Source organism: Dendropsophus ebraccatus, chromosome 4, assembly GCF_027789765.1.
Source record: "Dendropsophus ebraccatus isolate aDenEbr1 chromosome 4, aDenEbr1.pat, whole genome shotgun sequence".
In the NCBI taxonomy this organism is placed as follows: Eukaryota; Metazoa; Chordata; class Amphibia; order Anura; family Hylidae; genus Dendropsophus; species Dendropsophus ebraccatus.
This window is the reverse complement of record NC_091457.1, coordinates 21,678,220-21,701,174: the sequence shown is the minus strand read 5'-3', so window position 1 is coordinate 21,701,174 and position 22,955 is coordinate 21,678,220. Positions and strand designations below refer to the sequence as shown.

The 22,955-nt window shown below is 45.7% G+C and overlaps 1 protein-coding gene and 1 long non-coding RNA gene across 2 annotated transcripts in view; one reads left to right on the top strand and one right to left on the bottom strand.

Moving 5' to 3' along the window:
- Nucleotides 1–1,237, bottom strand: part of ACTN3 (actinin alpha 3) — a 50,196-nt gene extending 48,959 nt beyond the window's left edge. Inside the window, exon 1 of the mRNA XM_069965251.1 lies at nt 888–1,237. Within this exon, the coding sequence (XP_069821352.1) occupies nt 888–1,019 (132 nt within the window). The 5' untranslated portion in view covers nt 1,020–1,237. The remainder of the gene's footprint in view (nt 1–887) is intronic.
- Nucleotides 1–22,955, top strand: part of LOC138787931 (uncharacterized) — a 62,894-nt gene that overhangs the window by 20,888 nt on the left and 19,051 nt on the right. The window contains exon 2 of the long non-coding RNA XR_011362531.1: nt 1,455–1,734. This is a non-coding gene — a long non-coding RNA (uncharacterized lncRNA). The remainder of the gene's footprint in view (nt 1–1,454; nt 1,735–22,955) is intronic.

Genomic DNA, 22,955 nt, shown 5'->3' with positions numbered 1-22,955 from the left:
ATATTACGTTTGTTATAATATTTATTATTATTATTTAGGTAAAATTTTTGTTCATTTTATGCTTTATGCTAAATTCTGTGTGTAATGTGATCTATTCAGATTACAGGGCAGTCATTATTAACATTGTTTCTCCAATTATCGCTTTGTCATTTTAGCAGATCGCCTATAGTAGTCCGGACAGTGCTCCAGTGTTATAGGTGTTGCCAGCAAACCTTATATTGATTATGTCGATGGAAAACTAGAGGTCACCCTCCATTTGATATAAAGCAAACATGGTTTCGTGCCAAACATTTATGACACGGGGAAGATAAAGTGACCGGGCTGATGTCACTAGAGATTCGATAACCAGGCCGGCCTCTATATCTGTACGTTGAAGTCATATCCCAACCATAAAGTCTCCAGCGCGCCACCTGATCGCCCTCCTCATACATTCCGCTTAATGATGACACCTTCTACTGAAAATGTCACCAACCTATAAGGCATCAACCATACCAGGGTTATTACAAGGGACCAGCTGCTCCTAAAACCACAGATGCGGGGCCTCCTTTCCCACCCCCTCCCTTACAAGGATCACCTTGCAGCTCTCCCAACTAAAATGAAGGGGCTGGTTAGAGAATGAAAAACAATCCAGCACTCTTGCTGAGCCCACTCCTTCCAAAAAAAGCCTGAGTGGAACATCCTGAGCCAGGCGAATGTCGGGGAGGGGAGCCAGGCGTGTGGGGTGGGCACCTGTTCACAGGCCAGCTGGGCGGACTGCTTAGCACACAGACCTAGTCAGTTCTCAATGCTGTTAGCTACTATTAACACCATTGTGCCGAGAGACCACAAAAGCGGCATTGCCCTTTAACGCCTATGAAACAATAAGAATAAAGTCCACAAGACATTACCTTCCTTTGTTGCTTCTCCCATGCAGGGTCCAGGAGTAGGTCCCTATCCCAATCTTCTTCCTGGTGCATGTAGTCTTCTTCTGCCACAGTGTACGAGTTGGCATATTGTAGATGGGGGTCAATGGCCGTCATCTTTGCGCTCTCCCTTCCCTTGTTTCGTTGTCACTCTCGGTAGTCTCGACTTTGGGATCACAGGCTCCTGCAGCCCCCGGCCAGCAGGTAATGGCTTAATAGATGGATTGCAGTGGAAGGTAGTAGGGAGGTCTAACCAGGAATCCCCTCTCTCTCTCCGAATTGCTTGCTTGCTTCCTCCTCACCAGCCTGCTGTCCCTGGTCAAAAAAAATACACGTGACCTATTGCCCATAAGTACCATCAGCTGGGTACCATGTGGTCAGATAGGCAGCCATAAATGGTGAGTGGGTGGTCTAACCAAACCCCTCCTAGTTGATCCGTCCTATGAGTTCAGACTTTGTCAAAAAGTTTGGGCAAAAGTTTTTTATAGGGTTATTACACTTATTTTGCATCCCGGCCCATTAGTAATATCATTTTTTCTTTTTTTTTTACAGGTCCGTATCACCTGCTTCACTTTGTAACTCCCAAGTTCTTGAGATCCCTCAAGGCTACTGTATGTGACATCTGCCATGATGTCACAGAGACAGAAATAGACCTCTCTCTCTCCTCGCTGTCTTCCCCCGGCGTACACTTCAACTGCTAGCACTTTCAGTGTCCAAGAATAGCCGTAGCAGTAAAACAAATACACCCCTCGAAATAGCAAGTATGTGACTCTGATACAGAAGAGGTGTTATCTGGGAAACGTCGCAAATCCAACCTAAAAGTACGCGTGAGGTATGCGAATAATAATGAATGTTCATCCTAACCTGTCAGATCGTATAACATATTATGACGTAAGAGCTTGGGGGGGGGGGGGGATCACTGCTTCAGGTGGTCATGGTGCTATGAGCTCAACTATTCCGGTCCATAATATATAGGTTGTGCTCCAATATACCCACAATAAATTACCCTCCAATGTGTAGCAGCGCCCTCATAGATTTCACCATGGTGCCCTATAACAGCCATTGCAGTGCCAGGCCAAGGGGTAGGTAGGATGGGCACCCACCTAGGATGCCACCTCTCAGACGGGTGCAAATGCTGGTAATGGCTAGCACCAGGAATCCTTGGCCTAGTGAGACAAGTGTGACCACAGGACATGCTGACAGCAGAGCTTACCTTGTAGGCCTCAAGCTAACTTGGAGCAGCACAGGACCTTTGCCCCCTGCCTCTGGCTCAGGTACACGCACAATGATCTCTCCTATGTGCCCTCAGTCAGTAGAGTAGGGGGAACCACAAGGGGCACCTATCTACATCCAGGTGGCTTCTTGGGAAGCAACAATCTACACCCTGGGGGCAAATATACACTGTACATTAACGGCAACTACCTACTGGGAGCAACAATCTTTATGGGGCACTTTTCTACCTATTAGGGAGAGCTGCCTACTGGGGAGCGCCTATCCACCTACTAGAGGTACCTGTCTACATAAACTACCTACTTAGTTATTTTCTTCAAATTGGCTGGTAACAGAAAGTTATATAGATTTGTAAAGTCTCAAGTCTTTCAGCACTTATCAGCTGCTGTAGTACTGCAGGAAGTGGTGTATTCTTTCTAGTCTGACACACTGCTCTCTGCTGCCACCTCTGTCTGTGACAACAGCTGTCAAGATCCCCTTAGAAAACCTCTCCTGCTCTGGACAGTTCCTGACAATGGACAGAGGTGGCAGCAGAGAGCAATGTGTCAGACTGGAAAGTGGTGTACAGCAGCTGATAAGTACTGAAAGACTGGAGATTTTTTAAATAGAAAAAAATTACAAATATTTATAATTTTTTTTTTACTTAGTACCCCTTTAACAGAGATAAGTGATCAAAAATGTGACTCCAGAAACATAAAAAAAAATCTGAAAGTTATCTCTTTTTTTGATATTGTTACAATTACCATTACCTATATAAAACTGAATCAACAGGGCAGATACCCAGTAGTCAGCTGTGGCTGAAGAAGGGACCCAGCAGCTTCATAAGAAGACTTGCTCTCTGCTGCCACCTCTGTCCATGACAGAAACTGTCCAGAGCAGGAGTAAATCCCCATAGAAATTCTCTCCAGCTCTGGACAGTTCCTGTGATGGACAGAGGTGGCAGCAGAGAGCACTGTGTCAGACCGGAAAGAATACACCACTTCCTGCAGGGCATACAGCAGCTGATAAGTACTGGAAGACTTGATTTTTTTTTTTTTAAATAGAAGAAATTCACAAAGCAGTATAACTTTTTTTTACACCATTGTTTTTTCTCCATAGTTCCCCTTTAGTGATTTCTTTATGCCACACAAATATTTTGTTTATATTAATTTGGGGATTAGTTTTATACTTTTTTACTCATACTGGAAATCTTAATAGTAAAATAGCAAAAGAAAAAATATTCACGCTTGTTGCTACTTTTGAGTCTACATATGCCTGGAAACGGATTAATATATCTGTTTGCCGTTTTTATACTTTTTTACCTACAATCTGCAACCAAAAAGCTCAGAAAGCCCTCTGTTTATATTGTTTTACACTATAGCGACAGCAGCTGCGGACAGTGTGACAACTGACACAATAAACAGCAGGGCCACCCGTCACTTCCTCTATACACTATATACATACACCCCCAGTGCTCTCCCCAGCAATATTTTTAACCCAGATCCCTCCATGCCTTTTTGCTTTTTAACCCTTTTGTGACTTTTGATAACTTTTTTTCTTGTTGGTGATGTGACCAAATATCAGCAATATTGCTGTTTGTTTTTTTTTTGTTTTGTTTTGTTTTTTTAATATCATTGACAATTCAGAATTGGGATAATTGATGATACCAAATGTGTTTATTTATTTGAAAAACTGAAGGGTAATTTGAATATTTTTTTTATATTTTAAAAGTCACTTATTTCATTACATTGCTTAGTTCAATGAAATACATGTGCATTACACTGATCTATTCACTTGGTGCTGTGCTGCTACATCCCATTGTGCTGAATACAAAGGTCAGCCCCCCCACCAATCAGTTTGTTATTCCCTATTCTCTAAGTATAGTTTTTTTAATCTAATTTTTCACAGTCTCAGGAACATAAATATGTATATTTTTATTTTTTAAATGCCAAAATACCCCTGTAAAAATTAATTATTATATTATGGATGCAGGGTGTCACAGTTCTACATCAAGTATGTATGTATGTATGCTGCTCTTCCATGGTTACTATCTGTATGCTTAGTGCATCACCCATCTTGTTCTCTAGAAATATTGCTTCAGTTACAAAAGAATGAAGGAAGAGAACAAAAGAACAATGCAGTACTGCTTGTGACCAGCAGGTGTCGCCGATTCCCTTCATTTATACAGTTTAACCTACCAGAACATTTTTTTTCCGCCTTGCCTCTTATGTATGTCATCTTTACACGTTTAAGTCATTGTAGGTGTATGAAGTCTCATTTTAAAAGTGACCAAGGCTCCACAGACTCTTGTTTTGCATATTTAAATTTTTGGGGGCATCAGTGGAGACTCTTGATTGAGTACTTTATTGGGATATTTTCACTGATCTTCTTGAGTTCAGTGATTACTGTGTTTTGTTGGTTGATTTGCCCGAACTAGCCAGAATCCTGCTCCACGCTGATGAGGGGCAAATACCCCGAAACGGCTGTCTGTGGATGGAAGCCTGCCTTGGCAAGCCCTTGTCATGATTGCAATACTCGCACCTTGAGTTAGACGTTGACAAAAAGGGGCCACCCTGTTGTTTCCCTATTTATGTTCCAATACTCGCAACCGAGTGGGACTTAAGGTGCTATGTATCAGGGTGGTGTGGTGCTCTGACCATCATGGAGGCACCCCGTGGCAACAGGCTAGAGATATCCCATGTTTTGAGACTCGCAACCGAGGCTCCACGGACTCTTGTTTTGCTCATTTTAAAAGCACTTTTAACAGTTTTTGGCACATAGTGATAGATAGATAGATAGATAGATAGATAGATAGACAGACAGACAGTGGTACCTTGGTTTAAAAGTAACCTGGTTTAAGAGCGTTTTGCAAGAAGAGCACACAGTTTGTAAAAATTGTAACTTGGTTTAAGAGCTCCCTGTACTGGGTGGGAGGGGAGTCTGCATAGCGGAGTCTACAGCTCTGTACTCTGACCCAGGAAGTCTCCCTCACCTTCCAAATCATAGCAGATCCACCTCAGGCTGGGGCTTGCATCAGGGGACAGGACTGTGGAGGTAATCTCTCCATAGCTGTAACCTCTCTCTCCCCGGACAGAGAGCACTGCATTTATGTGCCCACATTTGCCCTGCTTATTCTTTCATGCTCCCTGCAGTCTTTGTCAGCACTTATATTTACCATCTTCTCCATTACCGCTATAATGTGCCTGCACTCACACTCAGCTATACACACTGCTGCTATAATGTGCCTGCACTTACACTCAGCTGTACACACTGCTGCTATAATATGCCTGCACTCACACTCAGCTATACACACTGCTGCTATAATGTGCCTGCACTCACACTCTGCTATACACACTGCTGCTATGATGTGCCTGCACTTAAACTCAGCTGTACACACTGCTGCTATAATATGCCTGCACTCACACTCAGCTATACACACTGCTGCTATAATGTGCCTGCACTCACACTCAGCTATACACACTGCTGCTATAATGTCCATGCACTCACACTCCACATGCTGATTGCTATACTGTACAGTAACTTATAAAATGACATATTCACCTGCTTCTCATTGTTTGTTTCTTCTGTTCTACATGTTATTCAGAATAAAAAAAAATCATTATTTTGGGGTGTGGAACCAATTGTCTGCATATCAGTGATTTCTTATATGAAATTTTTTTTCAGTTTAAGAGTGGATTTGGATTACAAGCACTGTTCCAGAACGAATTATGCTCGTAATCCAAGGCACATATATATATTATTATTATTATTATTATTATTATTATTTCATTAATATGCATGGCGAATTCTTTTTTTTCTTTCTTTTAGACTTAATGTAGAGAGTGGTACTGTGATTACCAAGTATGTGTACGTTATGTTGTATCTGGATCTCATTGATAATAAGTCCAGTAGTGCCTTGGATTACACAGATAATTCATCCCGGGACTGTGCTTGTAATCCAAATCACTCTTAAACCAAGGCAAATATTCCTATAAGAAATCACTGAAATGTAGACAATTGGTTCCACGCCCCAAAAATCATTTTATATTCTAAATAACATGTAAAACTAAGCAAACAACATTAAGAAACAGCTGAATGTGTCATATTATAAGTTACTGTACAGTATAGCAATCAGCATGTGGTGTATAATATATAGTAACTGCATAAACCTGATAACACAGCAGCAGTTTGTAGATACAAGATGGAGCTGCAAATCCCCATAATGCAGTAGCGTAGTACAGCAGGCTGGAATAGAGAAGCAGGGCTGCTGTCAGAGGTCTGTGTGGTCACATGACAGCAATGGGGAAGAGGGTGTGTTCAGCATGGACCAATCAGGAAGTGAGAATCACAGAGCTGTGCAGGAGGATAACGACAGAAAATCCTTTACAGCAATGGCTGAGTGTGAGTGCAGGCAGAATATAGCAGCAGCAGTGTGTATAGCTGAGTGCAAGTGCAGGCATATTATAGCAGCACTGTGTATAGCTGAGTGTAAGTGCAGGCACGTTATAACAGGAATGGAGAGAATGGGAAACACAGGCTGACAGACTGCAGGGAGCATGAAGCAATGAGCAGGGCAGATGTGGGCACATAAATGCAGCACTCTCTGTCTGCGGAGAGAGGGGGTTACAGCTATAAAGAGATTACCTCCACAGTACTGTCCCCTGATGCAAGCCCAAGCCTGAATTGAATCTGCTATGATTTGGAAGGTGAGGGAGACTTCCTGGTTCAGAGTACAGGGCTGTAGACCCCGCTATGCAGTCCACTCCGCTCCCCAGCTCCCCCTCTCACCTAGTACATGGAGCTCTTAAACCAAGTTACAATTTTGAAAAACTGTGAACTCTTCTTGCAAAATACTCTCAATCCAAGTTACTCTTAAACCGAGCTACCACTGTATATATAATGACTACTATATGAATAATTGCTTCAAATAATTAAAATAATACGACAGATACAAATGTCATGTTGCTAAAAAAACTCAGGTCTGATTACATGCTGGGGCTTATCACAAGAGGGTGTAATAAAGCTCCCCCACTGCCATATAAAAAAATGTCTCTCAGAGGCTACTTTTTGGTAGTGTATGTCTTAGTGATAGTTAAAGGGCATGTATCACCCAAATTTTCTTTTACTGATTAGAGTCAGAAACTAAAAATAGTTCTTTTATTGTAATCCGTTTCTATTTCTGACTGTAATGTTTTTTTAATTTCACTTTCTGTACATTGTTATAGTGGCTGCCATATTGCCTGGGCTGTTCTTAACAGCATTTAGTGACATACTTTACAGCAAGACTCATGGACATAAATGTCAATGGACATCGTCTGTCCCCTTGGGATTAATGTTGTTTCCTTCCCCCCAGCAGGGGAAGGAAACAACCTCTTTTTTTTTTTAGTCTCCCACAACCTGTTAAGACTTGCCAGTAAATCTGGTGTCTTTTCAGGGGGGGGGGGGGGGGGGGGTAATGGTCAGGACTGGTGTGGCAGTGTTATCCAGTCACAGAATAGCGGTATTGGTCAGGTCTGGTATGGTGGTGTTATCCAATCACACTATCATGGTTTTGTTCAGGTCTGGTATGGTGGTGTTATCCAGTCACAGTATGGCGGTATTGGTCAGGTCTGGTGTGGCGGTGTTATACAATCACAGTATGGCGGTATTGGTCAGGTCTGGTGTGGCAGTGTTATCCAGTCACAGTGTGGTGGTATTGGTCAGGTCAGGTATGGTGGTGTTATCCAGTCACAGTATGATGGTATTGGTCAGGTCAGGTATGGCGGTGTTATCCAGTCACAGTATGGCGGTGTTGGTCAGGCATGGCGGTGTTATCCAGTCACAGTATTGTGGTAATGGTCAGGTCTGGTATGGCTGTGTTATCCAGTCACAGTATGGCTGTATTGATCAGGTCAGGTATGGTGGTGTTATCCAGTCACAGTATGGCGGTGTTGGTCATGTCTGGTGTGGCGGTATTATCCAGTCACAGTATGGCGGTATTGGTCAGGTCAGGTATGGTGGTTATCCAGTCACAGTATGGCGGTGTTGGTCACGTCTGGTGTGGCGGTATTATCCAGTCACAGTGTGGCGGTATTGGTCAGGTCAGGTATGGTGGTGTTATCCAGTCACAGTATGATGGTTTTGTTCAGATCTGGTATGGTGGTGTTATCCAGTCACAGTATGGCGGTATTGGTCAGGTCTGGTATGGTAGTGTTATCCAGTCACAGTATGGCGGTATTGGTCAGGTCTGGTATGGTAGTGTTATCCAGTCACAGTATTGTGGTAATGATTAGGTCTAGTATAGCTGTGTTATTCAGTCACAGTATGATGGTATTGGTCAGGTCAGGTATGGCGGTGTTATCCAGTCACAGTATGGCGGTGTTGTTCAGGTATGGTGGTGTTATCCAGTCACAGTATGGCGGTATTGGTCAGGTCAGGTATGGCGGTGTTATCCAGTCACAGTATGGTGGTATTGGTCAGGTCTGGTATGGTAGTGTTATCCAGTCACAGTATTGTGGTAATGGTCAGGTCTGGTATGGCGGTGTTATCCAGTCACAGTATGATAATATTGGTCAGGTCAGGTATGGCAGTGTTATCCAGTCACAGTATGGCGGTGTTGTTCAGGTATGGTGGTGTTATCCAGTCACAGTATGGCGGTATTGGTCAGGTCAGGTCTGGCTGTGTTATCCATTCACAGTATGGCGGTATTGGTCAGGTCTGGTATGGTAGTGTTATCCAGTCACAGTATTGTGGTAATGGTCAGGTCTGGTGTGGCGGTGTTAAACACAGTATGGCGGTATTGGTCAGGTCTGGTATGGTAGTGTTATCCAGTCACAGTATTGTGGTAATGGTTAGGTCTGGTATAGCTGTGTTATTCAGTCACAGTATGATGGTATTGGTCAGGTCAGGTATGGCGGTGTTATCCAGTCACAGTATGGCGGTGTTGTTCAGGTATGGTGGTGTTATCCAGTCACAGTATGGCGGTATTGGTCAGGTCAGGTATGGCGGTGTTATCCAGTCACAGTATGGCGGTATTGGTCAGGTCTGGTATAGTAGTGTTATCCAGTCACAGTATTGTGGTAATGGTCAGGTCTGGTATGGCGGTGTTATCCAGTCACAGTATGATGATATTGGTCAGGTCAGGTATGGCAGTGTTATCCAGTCACAGTATGGCGGTGTTGTTCAGGTATGGTGGTGTTATCCAGTCACAGTATGGCGGTATTGGTCAGGTCTGGCATGGCGGTGTTATCCAGTCACAGTATTGTGGTAATGGTCAGGTCTGGCTGTGTTATCCATTCACAGTATGGCGGTGTTGGTCAGGTCTGGTATGGTAGTGTTATCCAGTCACAGTATTGTGGTAATGGTCAGGTCTGGTATGACAGTGTTATCCAGCACAGTATGGCGGTATTGGTCAGGTCTGGTGTGGCAGTGTTATCCAGTCACAGTGTGGTGGTATTGGTCAGGTCAGGTATGGTGGTGTTATCCAGTCACAGTATGATGGTACTGGTCAGGTCAGGTATGGCGGTGTTATCCAGTCACAGTATGGCGGTGTTGGTCAGGTATGGCGGTGTTACCCAGTCACAGTATGGCGGTGTTGGTCAGGCATGGCGGTGTTATCCAGTCACAGTACTGTGGTAATGGTCAGGTCTGGTGTGGCTGTGTTATCCAGTCACAGTATGGCGGTATTGATCAGGTCAGGTATGGTGGTGTTATCCAGTCACAGTATGGCGGTGTTGGTCACGTCTGGTGTGGCGGTATAATCCAGTCACAGTATGGCAGTATTGGTCAGGTCACGTATGGTGGTTATCCAGTCACAGTATGGCGGTATTGGTCAGGTCAGGTATGGTGGTGTTATCCAGTCACAGTATGATGGTATTGGTCAGGTCAGGTATGGCGGTGTTATCCAGTCACAGTATGGCGGTATTGGTCAGGTCTGGCATGGCGGTGTTATCCAGTCACAGTATAGCGGTATTGGTCAGGTCTGGCTATGTTATCCATTCACAGTATGGCGGTATTGGTCAGGCCTGCTATGGTAGTGTTATCCAGTGACAGTATTGTGGTAATGGTCAGGTCTGGTATGACAGTGTTATCCAGCACAGTATGGCGGTATTGGTCAGGTCTGGTGTGGCAGTGTTATCCAGTCACAGTGTGGTGGTATTGGTCAGGTCAGGTATGGTGGTGTTATCCAGTCACAGTATGATGGTACTGGTCAGGTCAGGTATGGCGGTGTTATCCAGTCACAGTATGGCGGTGTTGGTTAGGTATGGCGGTGTTATCCAGTCACAGTATGGCGGTGTTGGTCAGGCATGGCGGGGTTATCCAGTCACAGTATTGTGGTAATGGTCAGGTCTGGTATGGCTGTGTTATCCAGTCACAGTATGGCGGTATTGATCAGGTCAGGTATGGTGGTGTTATCCAGTCACAGTATGGCGGTATTGGTCAGGTTTGGCATGGCGGTGTTATCCAGTCACAGTATTGTGGTAATGGTCAGGTCTGGCTGTGTTATCCATTCACAGTATGGCGGTATTGGTCAGGTCTGGTATGGTAGTGTTATCCAGTGACAGTATTGTGGTAATGGTCAGGTCTGGTATGACAGTGTTATCCAGCACAGTATGGCGGTATTGGTCAGGTCTGGTGTGGCAGTGTTATCCAGTCACAGTGTGGTGGTATTGGTCAGGTCAGGTATGGTGGTGTTATCCAGTCACAGTATGGCGGTGTTGGTCACGTCTGGTGTGGCGGTATAATCCAGTCACAGTATGGCAGTATTGGTCAGGTCACGTATGGTGGTTATCCAGTCACAGTATGGCGGTATTGGTCAGGTCAGGTATGGTGGTGTTATCCAATCACAGTATGATGGTATTGGTCAGGTCAGGTATGGCGGTGTTATCCAGTCACAGTATGGCGGTATTGGTGAGGTCTGGCATGGCGGTGTTATCCAGTCACAGTATAGCGGTATTGGTCAGGTCTGGCTATGTTATCCATTCACAGTATGGCGGTATTGGTCAGGCCTGCTATGGTAGTGTTATCCAGTGACAGTATTGTGGTAATGGTCAGGTCTGGTATGACAGTGTTATCCAGCACAGTATGGCGGTATTGGTCAGGTCTGGTGTGGCAGTGTTATCCAGTCACAGTGTGGTGGTATTGGTCAGGTCAGGTATGGTGGTGTTATCCAGTCACAGTATGATGGTACTGGTCAGGTCAGGTATGGCGGTGTTATCCAGTCACAGTATGGCGGTGTTGGTCAGGTATGGCGGTGTTATCCAGTCACAGTATGGCGGTGTTGGTCAGGCATGGCGGTGTTATCCAGTCACAGTATTGTGGTAATGGTCAGGTCTGGTATGGCTGTGTTATCCAGTCACAGTATGGCGGTATTGATCAGGTCAGGTATGGTGGTGTTATCCAGTCACAGTATGGCGGTATTGGTCAGGTTTGGCATGGCGGTGTTATCCAGTCACAGTATTGTGGTAATGGTCAGGTCTGGCTGTGTTATCCATTCACAGTATGGCGGTATTGGTCAGGTCTGGTATGGTAGTGTTATCCAGTGACAGTATTGTGGTAATGGTCAGGTCTGGTATGGCAGTGTTATCCAGCACAGTATGGCGGTATTGGTCAGGTCTGGTGTGGCAGTGTTATCCAGTCACAGTGTGGTGGTATTGGTCAGGTCAGGTATGGTGGTGTTATCCAGTCACAGTATGGCGGTGTTGGTCACGTCTAGTGTGGCGGTATTATCCAGCCACAGGATGGCGGTATTGGTCAGGTCACGTATGGTGGTTATCCAGTCACAGTATGGCAGTATTGGTCAGGTCTAGTATGGTGGTGTTATCCAGTCACAGTATTGTGGTAATGGTCAGGTCTGGTGTGGCGGTATTATCCAGTCACAGTATGGTGGTATTGGTCAGGTCTGGTGTGGCGGTGTTATCCAGACCGCTGCTCTCTGCTATGGGCTGCCCAGACAATCTAGTGATCACCCGTCCAGCCCCCCCCCTGTACTTACCCGCTCGCTGCTGATGCGTGTAATAGCGCTCGCAGTCAGCAGGGAACGAGGAGCAAGTGAGCACTAACAGGGCTAGCTTGCTCCTCTCCGTCGCTCCGTGTAATAGCGGCTTAGTAAGTCCCAGCTTAGTTTTTGCCCCAGTGCTAAGAATGAGAACTGAATTATTATTTAATAGAAAGATAGAAAAATGGAGAATTCGAACTAATGTAAAAAGAAATCTTTTAAAATATAATTTTCTGATGACACATTCCCTTTTAGTACAATACATGCCTCTGTGTGGAGCATTTCTCCCAGCTGATAGATTTTGAGAGGTGTATCATTATACGAGGAGAACAGAGATGGTCATTTCAACAATTTGCCACAATCTAGGTCTTTTCTGTGTCAAAGGCCATTCAGGCATTAATAAAATCATTGGAGGACCGCACTCAATGTTATACTGTCCCTGGTAGTGTACTTAGCCCCCAGTGCCTGTCCCAAATAAAAAAATAAACATGTCACTCACATTTCCTCTGCTCCCACGCTGCCCAGGTCCTCCTCTCTCTCCTAGTCTGTGCCCGTCTTCTCTTGCAGGCAGCACGCAGGAGACGGAAGACGTGCGCCGCTCTGGTGGGGAAGGAGCCGGCACAGACAGCATCCTCCTGTGTCTGGAAACTGTCACAGAGACAGGAGGATGCTGTGTATGCCGGCTCCTTCCCCACCTGAGCAGCACACATCACAGGAGAGCCGCGGGCCACATCTGGAGGTCTCAGGGGCAGGATGAGGCCCACAGGCCGGAGGTTCCCCACCGCTTATCTAGATGCAGGCAGCCCCTTTATTACACCCCTGTCTCTTCCCTGGCTATTTCCTGACGCTCATGGTGCCCATTGTGGATGTCACCACTGACAGCAGCCAGCATCACCATCAGTGGTGTCATGGATTGAGATTGTATCATCTTTTGTAATGAATCCAGGTTCTTTTGGGGATCTGATGATGGTCAGGTTACAGTATGGAGGCCTCATAGTGATCGCTTCAATCCTGCCTTTGCTGTGAAGTGACACTCTGCCCCTGCTGGTGTGATTATGTGGGGAGGACACACTGCCCCCTGCTGGTGTGATGATGTGGGGAGGACACACTGCCCCCTGCTAGTGTGATGATGTGGGGAGGACACACTGCCCCCTGCTGGTGTGATGATGTGGGGAGGACACACTGCCCCCTGCTAGTGTGATGATGTGGGAAGGACACACAGCCTGCTGCAGGTGTGATGATGTGGGGAGGACACACTACCCCCTGCTGGTTTGATGATGTAGAGAGGCCACACTGCCCTCTACTGGTGTGGTGATGATATGGGGAGGACACACTGCAAGGGTTTCCAAGGAATGTCTCTGCCAGATTGTAACACTTCCTTGGCTGTGCCATCCCCAGATTTATCACCAGTCCAGCATTAATGGCGAGTGATGGTAACCTACAAGTTATCCAGCGCTACAAAAACATGGCAGCTTTTTTTTTTTTTTTGGTGATGTCACTTCCTGGATAAAATGGTGATGTCCTGACCCGACTCCCAGAGCTGTGCGGGTTGTGGCTGCTGGAGAGGATGATGGCAGGGGGATGCTCAGTGTCCCTCCAGTGTCCTTTGTCCCTCAGTGTCCCCCTGCCATCATCCTCTCCAGCAGCCACAGCCGCCCAGCTCTGGGAGTCGGGTCGTGACATCACCATGTTATCTAGGAAGTGACATCACCATGTTATCCAGGAAGTGAAGGATTGATGCAGTAGTAACTGCAGGGAGAAAAGCACTTAAGCATTTCCCATAATATAAGTGTATATTGGTCATTTGTAGGGCTGGGCGGTATACCGCAAAATACAGATACCGTCACTGGCGTCGGTTAACCGACTTCAACTTAGCCAGGACAGTAATTGCGGTATTTTTGTATTTCTATGTCCCCGCGCCCGTCCTGTCAGAGCCCCATGCACACACACGAGCGTGCAGGGACGCCGGTATCGGTGCGGGAGCTGGAGGAGCTGCAGGGCCCAGGTGACAATGCTGCCCGCCCCGCCCCCGTCTGGTCCAAGCCCTCCTCCCTGACCCGTGCGCACACCTGTCCGCCCTCTCCACCCGTCCAGTCCGAGGCCCCGTCCTGCCGCACCTGTCCCTTTCATGCGCCCACCACCCGTCCGGTGTCCCTGCACACTGAGGGGAGTACAGGACAGCCGCCCCCACGTGCTGCTGCTCCTCCAGCTCTGACATGCCGGCCTCCCTGCACACACAGGACAACATGTGCAGCGCTCACCGGCTGGTTGTGGGGGGCGCTCGGACGAGACTTTGCCGGTCCCCCCTCCCGGACCAGTCCCGTCCGAGCGTCCCCCCACACCCGGCCGGTGAGCCCTGCACACGTTATCCTGTGTGTGCAGGGACGCGGCCATGTCATAGCTGAAGGTGGAGGAGCAGCTGACCTGTAGTCCCCTCAGTAACAGTACAGGGCTGTAACATAGGAGTAATGAATGGGCTGCAGCAGGCAGGATAAGTAATTGCTGTGTGTGGCATCCTGGCTGCTGCAGCACATCCATTCCTCCTATGTTACAGCCCTGTACTGTTATAGAGGGGACTACAGTCATACACCCCTGTCCGCCCCCCCCTGTACAGTCATACACCCCTGCATATAGTCATTCACCCCTGTTCGCCCCCCCTGTATAGTCGTACACCCCTATCCCCCCGTATAGTCATACACCCCTATCCCCCCGTATAGTCATACACCCCTGTCCGCCCCCTCGTATAGTCATACACCCCTATCCCTATCCCCCCCCATATAGTCATACACCCCATCCCCCTGTATAGTCATACACCCCTGTCCGCCCCCTCGTATAGTCATACACCCCTATCCCTATCCCCCCGTAGTCATACACCCCTGTCCGCCCCCTCTTATAGTCAAACACCCCTATCCCTACCCCTCCCATATAGTCATACACCCCTGTCCGCCCTCTTATAGTCATACACCCCTATCCCTACACCCCCCCGTATAGTCATACAGCCCTGTCCGCCCCCCCCTGTATAGTCATACACCCCTATTCCCCCCTAGTCATACACCCCTAGTCCCCCATATAGTCATACACCCTTCTGCCTCCTCTCGTATAGTCATACACCCCTGTCTGCCCCCCGTAGTCATACACCCCCATCCGCCCCTACCTCTACATGCCCCCTGTATAGTCATACACCCCTATCCGCCCCTACCCCTATGTGCCCCCTGTATAGTCATACACCCCTATCCCTATGTGCCCCCTGTATAGTCATACATCCCTATCCGCCCCTACCCCTATGTGCCCCCTGTATAGTCATACACCCCTATCCCTATGTGCCCCCTGTATAGTCATACATCCCTATCCCTATGTACTCCCATGTATAGTCCTGTACCCCCATCCCTAGGTACCTCCTTTATAGTAATAAAGCCCGATCCACCTCCCCCCGTATAGTCATACACTTCTATCCCTATGTACCTCCTGTATAGTAATACACACCAAACCATCCCCCCCCATATATTCATATACACCTATCCACCCCCCCCATATATTCATATACACCTATCCACCCCCCCATATAGTTATACACATGTATTCCTATATGACCCCCTGTGTATACACATCCTGTAGAGGCTGTATACCTGTATATACACATCCAGGTCTCTGCTGAGACCCCTTAATAATGACAAATAGTAATAATGATAATAGACTAACCATGGGTTGCTGCTCAGTTCTTTTTTACTTTTTCTAATCAAAATATCGCCAGTTTGGCATGGCAAGTGGGCGTGGTTTGCAAAAAGGTGCGTGTCATAATTATCGTTGAATTATCGTTACCGCGGCTACATGTACCATAAACCGCAATATTAATTTAGGCCATTATCGCCCAGCCCTAGTCATTTGTATAACTTTTAGGGTCCAATACAATACTTTAATAACATTTTTCACCGGACTTCTCCTTTAAGTCCAGACAAAAATACAAAAAGTGCAACAGCAACCCACAGGTTGACTAGCAATGGCCTCTCCTGGGCTGAATAAGCCTACAACTGGGCAGATAGGAGCCAAATGATCTCTTTTTATAGCACCCTTGGGTACTAAACGGAAAGATCTTGCACCTGTGGGTTGCTGTTGCAAAGTAATATGTATGTTATCAAATTATCGCAGCTTCTCTAATGAGACTGTAAAACACTGAGTGTAAACAAAATTTGAAAACAATGCAAACATTTTTATTACAGAAAAATACAAGTTTTATTTTTTTTCAAAAATAGTACAACATAGAATACACACACACACATAATATATATATATATATATATATATATATATATATATATATATTTATATTTATTTTTTCTACCGGGGGGGGATCCGAGTATGTATAAATCTTAGCAAGTTCGTGTGAAAGATGTAGTAATAGGATATGACTTTGAGGATGTTGAAATGTTGTGGCTACAAGGGAAAGGAAACACTGTCAGCTACACAAACAAATGGGAACGGGCTCCCTGATAGGTACAGAGCTATTGGTAGCTTTTCTTTAACTCCTTTCTGTTTCATGATGTAGAGCTATGACACAGGTTGGGTTGGGGAGTAGGGGGAATCTACAGCTGACACCCTTTGCTAGACCTTGGTGTCTGCCATGGCTGATCTGCTGATACTGTCTGCCAATAGCATAGATCAATGCATTGCATATACATTCCTGAGCTTGATTCATAGCGGTTTATGCATTCAGGACTTACGGGTATGCCCAGGGTCGCCTGGTGACAGATGTACTAGTATGGCCTAGGTCATCTAGGGTTTAAGCAATTGATTGTTTATAAATGGCCTCTAGGCAAAAAATTTTAAAAGCCTTAAAAAAAGTTTTTAAAAAATCCTGTAATAAAAATTTAAATCAGCCCCATTAAAACTAATAATGTTTGGTCACTTCATTTGCCCGTTTTTACCCATCTTTCCATTGACTTCCATCATAAAAAAAAAGCATTAAAACACGTTGCTGTTTTTTAGCATACACAAAAATATGGTCCACCATGTTTTTGTGTATGTTAAAAAATGGATGCGTTTTAACCTTTATATATATATATATATATATATATATATATATATATATATATATATATATACACACACACACAGTATATATATATATATATATTTTTTTATTTTTATTTTTTTTTGCAAAAACCGATGGAAAAATTAAACATAGGGGGAGATTTATTTAAGGGTGTAAAATTTAGACTGCTGCAAACTGCCCACAGTAACCAATCACAGCTCAACTTCCAGCTCTGGTGAAAGGAAAGCTGAGCTGTGATTGGTTGCGGTGGGCAATTTGCACCAGTCTAAATTTTACACCCTTTGATAAATCTCCCCCATAGTGTGAACCCAGTTACGAGTTTCTCTAAAAGCCGGTTTATATCTAAGATGGCAATGTTCGGGAAATAAAATTTCCCAGCATGCAATGCACCTCATAGCCAACTGTATTCGCCACATCTTGTAATATTTGCAGATCGCTGGCTCAATCTGCTTCTCCTTTACACTGTAAACAAAATTTCTCTCTATCTCCTATCTATCTAAATTAAAAAGAGAGACAGAGAGAGAGAGAGACATGAAACATCTGTGTTTCATTTCCCCTATACTGCTCAGGAGGCTGTCACTGTTCTGTTGCTTGGTATGTTGATGTCAGTGGAGGGTGGGGTTAAAGATGAGATTACCGTTTGCCTGGCAACAGAAGTGACAGAGTGACCTTGGTCTCAGGAAGAGGGCAAAGGTGTGTAGACAGAGTGGACCAAGAAGTGAGGATTTTTTTTCACCTTCAGGGTGTGAGTCAGGATGTGCTACAGACAAATGGTCAAATTCATTAATAGAAAGAAGCTTAGATTACGGGTGGGGATTGAACTGGGTTCTTTCTTGAGGGGAGTAGCCCTTTAACCCCTTCCCTCCTGGGGATATTTTAATTTTTTCCTCCTTGGGTTTAAAAGGCCATAGCACTTGCATTTTTTCACTTACAGACATGAGCCCTTATTTTTTGTGCAACTAATTGTACTTTGCAATAGCAGACTTAATTTTTGCATAAAATATATTGCAAAACCAGAAAAAAATTATATGCACAGTGAAGTTGAAAATAAAACGCCATATTTTTTATTAATTTATTTTTATTTATAAAATAGGAAAAGGGGGTGATTTAAACTTTTATTAGGGGAGAGTTTTTTTTTAATTATTAAAAACACTTTTTTTTATTTTCACATACAGTAATATGAAGCCCCCTGGGGGACTTCTATATACACAGCACTGATCTCCCATAGAGATCAATGCTGTGTATATAATAGAGCACCGATCCATCAGATCGGTGATCTATTATAATGGTCTGCAGCAGACCATCTAAATAGATAGCCGAGCCGGCATCAGTGTCATTCCAACGCTGAACCCCGGCCGGCTCAGTACAGCGGATCTCCCCCCGTGGAGGGGGAGATCCAGCCACTAGACACCAGGGACAGGGACACGCAAGACTGTTAGAGGCAGCTGTCACGTTTGACAGCTGCATCTAACTGGCCTAATTAGCGGGCGCGGCCGATCGGCGGCATCCACTAATAGCCGTTACCCCATGCTGCAGTAAGCAGACGGGATCGCGGCGGTTCAGAGCGGGGTTGCGGCGCAGCCCCTCTCTGAACCTCCCCACCCCCCCGCAGGACGTGCCGGTATGTATTCCACTCCGGTAAAATACATGTAAAACATCCCCCCTCCTGGAGACTACCAATTTATTCCATAAATGTCATTATTAGAGATGAGCGAACCGGGTTCGGGTCGATCCGAACCCGAACGTTTGGTATTTGATTAGGGGCTGCTGAAATTGGATAAAGCTCTAAGGTTGTCTGGAAAACATGGATACAGCCAATGACTATATCCATGATTTCCACATAGCCTTAGAGCTTTATCCAAGTTCAGCAGCCCCCGCTAATCATATGCCGAAAGTTTGGGTTCGGATCGACTCGAGCATGCTCCAGGTTCGCTCATCTCTAGTCATTATCTATTCAGTCTCTTCCCCCCAGTTCTGAGTTCTGCTGAAGACACAGAGAACTGTTTGCAAGCTTTTTTCTCTGTCTTCCTGTCCTTCTCCCTCCCTTCCAAGAAGGCTCATGTAAACAGTGTCCCTGGCTGGCTGTTTTTGCACTCTGTACCAGGTCCGATGCCAGATAAATTGTACATCTATGCAGATAGCTGTAACCACACGAGTCACAGATCTGCTGTACTACCACTAGTGATGACGTAGTAGGGCAGGGCTGCAATTTATAGGGGGAAGGCTGCTATGCAGAATCTGCACACACGTGCCCTAGGAGACCCGAGGAAGTTGGGAGACACTGTCGACGGGGAGGAGCAGGGACTTGAGGGAGCAGATGGCCAGCGGGCCGCACAGAGAAGCATGTGGCCGGGAATAATAGCATGGCCGCAACAGTAGCTCCAAGTTTTCTAATTGGATGTTGAAGTTATCAATCATAGCTGAGCGGAGGGTCCAGGAAAACTCCTATTACAGTGAGCTCTGTGCATGGAACAAAAGGCCCCTCACCTGGATACTTGTGGCAGCAGTTGCTAAATTAAAGGGGTAGTTCACAAAATTTTTTCTTTCAAATCAACCAGAAAGTGACAGAGATTTGTAATTTACTTCTATTAAAAATCTAGTCTTCCAGTACTTATTAGCTGCTGTATGTCCTGCGGGAAGTGGTGTATTCTTTCCAGTCTGACACTTTGTTCTCTGCTAACACTTCTCTCCATGTCAGGAACTGTCCAGATCAATAGCAAACCCCCATAGAAAACCTCTCCTGCTCTCCTGACTGGAAAGAATACTACTTCCTGCAGGACATACAACAACTAATAAGTACTGGAAGACTTGGTATTTTTTTTTATAGAAGTAAATTACAAATCTGTCACCAGTTGATTTGAAAGAAAAAAAAATTGTTTTGCAGAATCATGCATGAGCAAGAGCACATGCATGCTACCCCTATTCACTGTCTTTTTGGGAATGCCTCAATACTGCTGACAGATTCTCTTCAAACAGATCACTATGTGGATCCACCGTAAACACTCTCCCTTTTACTGCCAATAGCAATTATTTTCTTTTAATGACCCGCTGGGAGACTCTTCTCTCGCCTTAATCCTGCCCATTGCCCTTTAAAAAGGATTGAGACCTGTCACCCAATCCTTTCCCTAACTCATCACATATGCATGTGTCCCTCCAACCTCTCCCATGCTGAAGGATTTAAATATAGATCCATTTCTAGTCTAGCAGCTGTTTATATGGTTCACCAGTCAGTCTGCAGACAAATGTAAAGGGGCACCATGTGAATAATTAGTTATTATAGCTCCTCCGCCATATTCAGTGCGACAAGACAGAAATAAAACAGAATTTCTGATGGTTCCTCTATAATGTTGTTTCGTACGAGTAGCCGCATCTCCTCCATAACAGCACAATAAACAATGCGAGATGTTGGCTCTATAACAGTATAGATGAAGAGCATCCGCTAAGGCTCCAGGTCTCGTCTGTTCCATGTTAATGTTGGGCTAGGCTGGTGCCCCTTCTCAGCCTCCAATCTATGCTTCTGACTATAAAATAATTACACTCCGACTTTCCCCCAATAATTGTTCAAAAAAATGTAGGCGACAGTACTGTCCTCAGGTGACAACAGGTGCAGTCGCTTGCTTGGCAGTATATCGGTGACAGTACTGTCCTGCCTGACATCAGGTGCAGTGAGATACAGCTGCTTGCTGGACAGTATATAGGTGACAGTACTGTCCTGACCGGGTGCGGAGGGATGCAGCTATTCCGTGGGCAGTATATAGGTGACAATACTGTCCTGCCTGACCTGACATCGGGTGCGGAGAGATGCAGCTGTTCCCAGGGCAGTATATAGGTGACAGTACTGTCCTGCCTGACATCGGGTGCGGAGAGATGCAGCTGTTCCCAGGGCAGTATATAGGTGACAGTACTGTCCTGCCTGACATCGGGTGTAGAGAGATGCAGCTGTTCCCTGGACAGTATATAGGTGACAGTACTGTCCTGCCTGACCTGACATTGGGTGCGAAAGGATGCAGCTGTTCCCTGGACAGTATATAGGTGACAGTAGCCTGCCTGACATTGGGTGTAGAGAAGTACAGCTGCTTGCCACGCTATAGTGTTGCTAAGGATGCTATCATTAATAGGAATTAGCTCGATACTCAACACGTCACATAGTGGCCCTCAGTCCAGTGTGCAGTTACGGCTTTTGACACATTGAAGCATAAAAATGCTATTACTATCCTCTTTATCTTTTCACAAGGTGTCACTATTGTTCTACAACTTTGTCTTTGTTTGGGGGATTTAGGGAACACTCCTGGGCCTCTACCTACATACACCGTGCTATACAATGGCTTCTCTGCCATAAGCCATGGGGGATAAACACCATCCGAAAAGCCCTGAAGCTCTGGCCTCCACATCAGGAATCTCTACACCAGAGAACAGTCCTTCTTGGACTCTGCTTCACAGCTAATATACCTAGAATGTCTTATCTGTAACAGTTCCCACTGTGTAGGTCAGGGATGCACTTGAAGGTTGGCGTGAAGTGGCAAGAAGTCTTGCACCATCTGATCAAAACGTTGACTAGCTGTTAAGCATTAGCTGCATCCCTGACTGGCACTGCACAGGTCTTTGCAGGTCCCTGCAAGGTTCTTCCCAACTTGTTCCTAGCACTTCAGCACCTTTAGAGGTGCTGTAACTTGAACTGCATCCGCTTACTTACCGCCAAGCTTCTCAAGACCATTCTAAATGATTTCATCTTCAACCGCCTCACCACCTCAACCTTTTCCCCTACTGGAGTCCCCCACCTTATTTAACAGTTCAGTGCTGCAACACCCTTAATTATTTGGAGTCCATTTGGACCCTGGTCCTCACCTTCTTTGCCAGCCTCAGCGGATGGTCCACATGACTCTGATCCTCCTCCACAACCCCTCTCTGAAAAATAGTTGGTGTCCCATGCATGACTTCCAATCTCTCACCTGGATGGTAGTCGATCAGAAAGAAAACTCGGCTACTTGAGAATAACCACAAACAGACCCACAGGCTTAGGCAATGTTCACACAACAAATGTTTAGCATAAATCACGGCCGTTGTTGCAATTTGCAACAACGGCCATGATTTATGCTAAACATATGTTGTATTTGAATGAATGGAATCCCATCCTGGGCGTATACACTATAGGGGACATTTATAAAGTCCGGGGTTTTTTACACCGGGCTTAAAAATGTCTACATAAATTCCAAACGCACGGAGCCCGTCCGTTCGAAGATTTTGAAACCTACGCCAGTAACATTTTTCCGCTGGAAAAATTATCAATGCAGCGCATGGAGGCAGCGCCCCCTCTGCGGTCCGCTGCAACCCCCGTAACACCTCCTCTCCGCCCCACTGGCAAAGGTGGCACAGATGGGGCTGATGCGAAAAAAAATAATCGCAAAAATACCCTGTGCAAATATTTTTATGCCAATCTGCACCATCTGTGTCTAAAAAAGGCATCTTCGTCTTTTCATACATGTCCCCCATAGTATACGCTCTAGCCGGAATTCCATCTGCCTACATGAAAAACTAACATGTCAGTTCACTCCGGCCGCACGCTCCATTGTGTGCAGCGGTGAATTGGGATGTAGGCACACCCGCAACCGTGTTCACCAGAAATGAAGATCATCTGCAGTACCGGCCGGGATAAACTTCTCTTGACACCGGCTGGGTCACAGAACGGACGTGTTATACACTATGTGAAAACGGCCTTACTACGCATATTAATAATACATCTGAGATTATGACCCTTTGAACAGTTATGTACCCATGTCACTTCCTTTAGGGGTTAAACTCCTACATCTAGTTTTGTGTC